Source organism: Epinephelus moara, chromosome 20 (genome assembly GCF_006386435.1).
Source record: "Epinephelus moara isolate mb chromosome 20, YSFRI_EMoa_1.0, whole genome shotgun sequence".
Taxonomy (NCBI): Eukaryota; Metazoa; Chordata; class Actinopteri; order Perciformes; family Serranidae; genus Epinephelus; species Epinephelus moara.
In genome coordinates, this window is record NC_065525.1 from 7849489 (window position 1) to 7857375 (window position 7887).

Below are 7887 nucleotides of genomic sequence, written 5' to 3' on the forward strand. Positions count from 1 at the left end.
TCCAGAATTCTGTTGGGTTTTTTTTAAATCACATTTTGTAGTTTTAAAAACAAAATAAATGAACAAGACAAGACTGAAAGTCAACAAAAACTAGGATAACTACCCTCACAAGGTATTCTTTGACCATTTGCCAGCACTGCAGCCCCTGATTTAATTTTAATAAATGACATTTGCAGGCCGGTGTAAGTGCACCATTTATTGAGTGAGGGGGTAATAGACAAATACTGTATTTACTGTAGTCTGTTTAAAGTTAGTGTTGCCGCTATAGGTCCCATTTTAGTCTTTACAAGCTTATCTGTGCTATTTTAGTGTCATGTGATGATGCAAAATGTTACAATAAGGGCCCCCTCCCCCCCAAACCAAATCCTGTTTAGTGCCCCTGAAAGTCTAGGACAGGCCCTGCATTCGCTTATTTTCTTAAATTTCCCTACCTCTAATTATTTAGAACAATTTCCAAATAATACAGTCTTGTTAATCTGTGATCCGCCTTTTCCCCAGAACCAGCATTTACCCAGGGCCCTGAAACCACCAGAGACCTCCTAAGGGAGCCAATCACAAGGAAAAGACCTCTTTTTGTTAATGTATTTATTTTTTAAAGATATTATGATGAGGTAAGCCCAAACTAATCCATCCCGTGCTTAAACACAGAACAGATCCATAACATCAAAACAGTGGTAGCCAACCTTTATGGCTTCTAACCCTTAAAATAAGTCAGCTAGAAGCTACACAAGTCCATAACGGCTGACTGCACTCTGTTGGTTTGGCTTAAAAATGTCTTTTGTATGTGTCATCGACTGTTAGTTAAGTTTTTTGCACAGAGACTGCAACTGAAAATAAGCTTTAATAACAAATGGGAACATCAGAGAAATAAAGTTAGTCATTGTATTTCTATGGGTAACATTTTTGTTAAATACTGCAAATGGTCCCTTTGCGAACAAGATAGAAATAAATAGTGTACATACAACAAATACAGTTATACAGTGATAACAGAGTGCACTGAGACACAAATGATCACTAATAAATATAGAGGATGATATAGCTAAATAATACATGTATAAAGTGCTCTGATAAACTGCTCTGTAAGTAATGGAAACAGGTGGTGACTTGTGTCATAATGAAAGTATTAATGAAATGAATTGCCATATTATGTATTTATCTTTTTTTAGTATATACCTAGTGCATTGAACCAGATGAGAAATTTAATTTAATAAAATTTACACTCTAACAGACCAGTTTTACAAAACAAACTTCATCTCAAGGTCCACTTACTTTTCTGTTTTGTTCCGGATCTGTCAGCCACATCTCTTGGCTTTCATCAGCAGATAGAGAACTCCATCCGCTGAGATTGTGTCTTGAGGACTGGTGGCAGGAATGTGTGGATTTTACAAAAATTGCTGATAAACAGTGTTTTTTTGTAGATGTAAAATATTTGACTGTAAAGTTACAATATATTAGTGGCTACTAGTTGCATTACTTCCACAGTGAGTTGTGTCATTTTTACAGAGAACTGTTGCGAAATGACAGCTGTATATTGTGATCTCACAGTAGTTATGCCTGCATATGACTGATTTAGCAGTATGCTCCTGTAAAATTACTATATTCAATTGTAACCTAACAGTTAATGCCCATTACAGCACCATGATATAACAATATTCCTGTAAATTACTGAGTTTAACTGTAAATTCACAGCTTATGTATATCTGATTACTGTGATTTAGCAATATGCTACCGTAAAATTATTGTGGTTCATTTTAATACAGTTAAATTGCTTTTGTAAAATGACTATGTTTATCTGCATGAATTCCACAATTATGAATTTTGTTAAATAGAAAAAAAAAAATCTATGAGGTGATAACAGTGTAATTTGTTGTGAAATATTACATATTGTAATTCCCTAAAAAATTACTGTTTTAGAGAGTCTTAAAATAAAGACGGAGATACATTTAATGGATAATAATGAATAAGAATATAGGGGGAAAACCTGAAATTTGACATTTTACAAACATTATGGTGCATAATCAACTTATTGATTAATTGATTATCATTGATCAATGATAATAATAATAATAATAATAATGATGATAGTAATAGGATGCTGAGGATATCTGCGTTTAAAGCAGCTGTGGAGCTGTAGTAGCTGTAACAGTGTAATTGTGATAATATCTTGTCAGTCATCCATCATTTCCTGCGTCCTCAGATCTCTGAATAAAGTGGGGTGGTTTGGGCCTGACACGAGTTAAAAGAAATTGTTGAAGTTATTTTCCCTTTTATACACTTTGTTTTCATTTGAGCGAGCCCACAGCAACTCCCAGAAAGGACTCGGCAATGTTTGCTTGTTCTCTCTGTGTGAGCAACTCTCAGCGTCAGGGGTGGACGTGATATTTCAAACAGCACATCAGTGCGTTTATGTATTGGGTGCCCGGAAATTTTTCCAAATAAACACAGCTTGATTCAACCTGGGTGGGCAGACTTATCAAGCGACTAATTCTATAAACAGATGAGGGAATAACCCGGCACCTCATTGGTTGTTGGGCCGAGGGGGGGAACATGAGGGAGTTTCAGCGCAATGAAATTTTAATTAATGTGGGTGGGCTGAGAACACCACCGACTGTTTATGATGGACAATTTATTTCCCAGTGCAAAGTCAACATAACACAGCAAACGTACAACAATTATTAACATTTCTGGGGCCCTCATGAGGCTGGGGAGTCAGTCAGTGGTGGAGAGGAGCTCCGGGAGCAGGCTCAACTTTCCCCGGGACACACCACAGCTTCCCCGGCGTCATGACTCTCTACCACGGCCGTCTGCCGTCTCTCGGAGTGCCGTCCTCGGCTCTCAGCCTCTCCGCCCCCCCACTCATCTACTTGTACGGAGGGGACAGCGGAGGGGTCGTGCCTGCTGCCTTGAGCTTCATGCCGGCCCGCCAGGAGCCTCCGCAGAAGCCGCCCTACAGCTACATCGCGCTCATCGCCATGGCCATCAAGAGCGCACCGGAGCAGCGCGCAACGCTCAGCGGCATCTACCAGTTCATCATGGACCGGTTCCCCTTTTATCACGACAACAAGCAGGGCTGGCAGAACTCCATCCGCCACAACCTCTCCCTGAATGACTGTTTCATAAAAGTGCCCAGAGAGAAGGGCCGGCCCGGCAAAGGCAGCTACTGGACGCTGGACACCAAGTGCCTGGATATGTTTGAGAACGGCAACTACCGTAGGAGGAAGAGGAAGGCGAAGAGCCAGCAGGACGCTCTGGACTCTAAAGCCGGTGGACACAAGCGCATTAAGGGCCCGGGACCATCCAGGGAACCTCAAACCTCTCTGAAACATCAGACTGACCCGGGAATAGCAGCGGTACCGGCGAGACAGGGCGCGGAGAGGATGGAGACACAACCTGACAAAAAAGCGGTTCTTGTTGAGTTAAACCACGCTGAACAGTCCCAAAATCCCCTCATACAGAGACCTAAGGTGTCCCCCAACCAAGACACCCTCGCATCCACCGGGAGAATGCTTGACACCTCCCAGCCTGAGACTTGTCCAGCTCCGAGGCTCGCTCCGCTGTGGATGGACGGTGTCCCCGGCGTGTCCCTCCGCCGAGAGCCAGAGGAGAGGAGGTCAGCGTTCAGCGGGAGAGAAAAGGAGAGAGGTCCGCTCTGCGCCGTCAGTTGCGCAGGAAACACAAACTTGGCTGCATTTGCGCAGGACAGGCCGAAAGGAAATGTACCGAGCAGGGATAAATCTAAAGGTTTTAGCATCGAGAGTATCTTGTCGAAAAGTGAGGATGAAATGCGCAGCAGCATCTTCGGTTTGTCGGCGGAGACATGCGCAGAGCGCAGGAGTCCCGCGTTCAGTTCGTCTGTGGTCCTCGGTGCCCGACCGCATCAGTTGTACCAGATGGGATTCCCCTTCTGCTCTTACCTGTCACTCACCTACCCCGACAAAGTACTGCATTTTAAATGAGTACAATTATGAAATTAGACTTTTAATGTATTTTACGCACAGATGCGTCGAAATGTAAACTCTGTAATTAGCTTTGCATGATGAGCTACTATGATGCAGCTGATTGTTCTGCTCTTTTCAGGACCTCTGCCATCCTCATCATATACAGTGATGTTCAGACAATGACAAAGAGCAGCAGTGAGGCTTTTAGATTCATTTTTACGCATGCGTAAATGTCAGTGGTTATTATTTGTGGTTATTTTCGCCAAGTATTCCCAACCTGTTGCTCCTCAAAGTTTATGGCTGTGCAATTTAACGCTTAATACAACAAAGGGTAAAAGTATATACGGATGTGTCATTGTCATGTGAATATTTAGGGAAAGCTCATATATACTCCATTTCTCTCTTCATTCCTGAGGATGAGTAAATATCCCATAATTCAGTGAAGAATCTTGACTGTCATGGCTGGGCCTGTGTAGCCTACAGTATCTTTGAACTCTGGAAATACCGCACAATATGAGAATAAAGTTTAGTACTCAACCATGTAATCAAATGCTATTTCACACTCCACTCTGCTCTGAATTCCATGTGCAAAATAAAGTTTAGTTTGGTTACAGAGATGACAGCATGATTTATTTAAAACTGTGAGTCAAAATAGAAACTGTGTTGGAAGTTGCTATTTGACTAAAATGTCCCTTCCTGTGACTAAAAGTTGTTTTTTATATAACAAAAAGACAGAGAACATATGTACTTCTGTATTTTCCTTTCAGTGCTGAGTTATATAGATCATGATGGTCATTAAAGATAGCCAGGCATCAACTGTAGAGGACTGAGCATTGTTCGGTTTTGCTGTCCTGCATCATGGATTTATTTAAAATATGTCATTTATCCAAAGGGACTAGATAAAGATATCAGGAGTAATCCAGGATGTTAACATTCTTTTCTTGCCAGCAGTTGTACTGTAGGTCTATCAACTTAAAACTGATAGTAAAAATCATCATTAAGAAAACAAAGATGAAAATTACAAACAAATTCATTCAACATCAGCTAACATTCAATTTGACTCCAAAAACTGATGATCCTTACAAGATATGGACCAAAAGAAGAATAGAAGACTTTAATGTCTGTTCTGACTGATGATAACTCGACTGTAAAGGAGAATTGCTCTGCGTTCTAGTATCAGATGTCACTGACTGAACAATTTGATCCTGACCTCATTCTTTATGTGCAGCTCTGCAGTGTCAGTCACTTATAAGGAGATCATATGATGATATGTGAAATAGAAAAAAGTCTTTCATCCTTGTGCAGTTTGTGTCGTGGCCTCTGTAGTTACTCAGACAGCTCAGTCTAAAACAGGAGAATTATTACTGAGCTGAGTTGAATCTTTTACTGGAATCACTGATAGATTTTGTGACTTTGATTTCACAGCAACATTCAACACTGTTTTCCTCCAAGTTTGCCTCTTTTTGTGTTGGAATAGCCTCTGAAAAAAAAAGACTTTACTGTATTTAAATCATGATAAAATTGTGAAATGCAGGCCTTAGGTCTAGGCAGGGGCATAAATACAGACAGTGCAGGCAGTGTGATTGCACTGGGGTCCCTGGGGTGGGGTAGGTCCCTGGCAAAAGATTCAGATTGCCACCTCGACCTACATCTGTGCTCAAAGAACTCACATTAAACTAAAAATGGTGCCATTTGCTATAAGCTATATGCCCTCAAAATGCAAACCCGTATCCATCATGATTTTCTTTTGTCTCTTGTCTTTTCTTTTTTGTAAAATAGTCAGTAGCAATCTATAACAAAATTATGTGCTTATTCTACATGAACTAGAAAAAACAAGGATGAATTATATGTATCAAAAGCTATTCAATTAAATGAATAATTTGTTATTTTCTTTGATATTTTTGTCATATACCGGTATGCAATAATGATTGCTGGGTAACGTGTATGTTGATGTTGCCTAATGTCAAGTCTCTCTTTGATCATGTGACAAGACATTATAATACTGTGGCAATTTTAGGTACAAAATCTGTCAAGACTTAAAAGCTGAGCCCATCTGCAAGTCCAGCGAGCAGTCATGCCAACAGGAGTAAAAGAAAAAAGTAAAAAAAAGTAGCAAAGCTCCCTAAATTACCTAAATTATATTATGTATATATATCTATCCATATATATATATATATATATATATGGATAGATAGATAGATAGATAGATAGATAGATAGATAGATATACTCTGACAAGTATAACACAATAAAAACAGTAACATTAGTTGAATACGCCTGTGATCACTGCTGTTCAAGACTTTTTTTTTGCCATTTGCTCAGGTACAAGTGTACTGTAATGTGGCTGATCAACTGCAGGTAACTTAGCTATGATAGCTAAAATTAGTGAGGGTTTACTGACAACACTAGCACTCGCAAATTGGCCTCTTTTCACCAAAAGTGCAGAACTGCAACACACTGTGACAACTGATCCCGTGGCAATAATAATGGCAATGTGTTAAGTTTATTTATGATTATGATTACATTTACTAATGATTATTTTGGACAGGGGTGTGTGGTCACCTGTCACCTGCCAGCATATTTGAATACTGGAGGGGATGTGTCCCCCTCAAGTATATATTATAATTACTGGCTCAGTGATACTTACAGTATAATAATGACATATATTCATTCATTCATTTTCCATAACCACTTATCCTTTAGGGGGTCGGGGCTGGAGCCTATCCCAGCTGACACTGGACGAGAGGCAGGGTACACCCTGGACAGGTCGGCAGACTATCGCAGGGCTGACACATAGAGACAGACAACCATTCACACTCACATTCACACCTACAACCAATTTAGAGTCACCAATTAACATAACCTGCATGTCTTTGGACTGTGGGAGGAAGCTGGAGTGCCCAGAGTAGGCCCATGCTGACACGGGGAGAGCATGCAGGCTCCACGCAGGGGTGCTCCCCCACTCCAGGATTCAATCCCCCCACCCCAGGCACAATGCTCGACAATGCTAACCACTGCATCACCGTGCCCCCTTCTAATAGTGACAATGATAACATTTAAATGTGGGATTCAGGCATTTTCATAAACTGGTTTAATGTCAATCAATTCAACAATAATCAGTCAAATTGTATCACAGGCATCATTCTGTGGCAGACTACACAAATAAATAAAATATTTTGTATACTGGCAATACTGAGTCAGGATCGTTGAGAGTGGCAGCACTCTTTAACGTAAGAGCACAGGTGAACAGAACTATTTCATTTCAAGCAATGTTAGTGAATTTGACAAAACAATCTCAACCCAACAGCTACTTATATGCTTTTATGAGTATTTAAGCACATGTGATGGTCTTCCTCAGCAGACGGAGTTTAGTCAGTTGTTTCGATGCTGAGCAAACTCTATCAACTGAGGCAGACCATGAGATGTAGTTCCTTTTTGCCCATCAAACAGCTGTTCCCAAGGTCAAGATTCAGTAAAGTTAAATGTTCTGTGGTTCCCTGACTACTGCTCTGTACCATGGGTCACAAAACACCCTGTACCAAATACGGAGTCACCACAAATAACTCTCCAACTATGTGTACATGGTCTTATTTTGAAAAAAAAAAAAAAAAAATCATATGCAGATACAATCTGATGGCATTGAAAGTCCTAAATGAGCCTCTCTGAGCTCCATCTTGTTGTAGGGTGACACCTGCATGAAATCAGAGAGCTCTGCTGACAGCATCATTACAAACAGAGAGCAGCCATGTCTAAATATAGGCCTGAGACACACAGCGTCTGAAAAAGCTCGACTGTGCGAGGCCGGAGCTGTGCAAATCAGGAATGTTTGTTGAAATAAATAAACTTCCCCACATTTGAGGAGAGGAACTCACAATCACAAGCATTTCCTGTGTATAGGATTCTTTTGGCCAGACGTGTAAATAAAACATGATGAAAACCTCTGAGGGGAA

General features: G+C 40.6%; 1 protein-coding gene across 1 annotated transcript; it reads left to right on the forward strand.

Annotated features, from left to right (window-relative positions):
* The first annotated feature begins 2646 nt into the window (after positions 1-2646).
* On the forward strand, positions 2647-4555 carry foxl1 (forkhead box L1). Its single transcript, XM_050072403.1, has one exon. The coding sequence runs from the start codon at positions 2784-2786 to the stop codon at positions 3954-3956; it is 1173 nt and encodes a 390-aa protein (XP_049928360.1). The 5' UTR covers positions 2647-2783; the 3' UTR covers positions 3957-4555.
* Positions 4556-7887: the final 3332 nt, after the last annotated feature.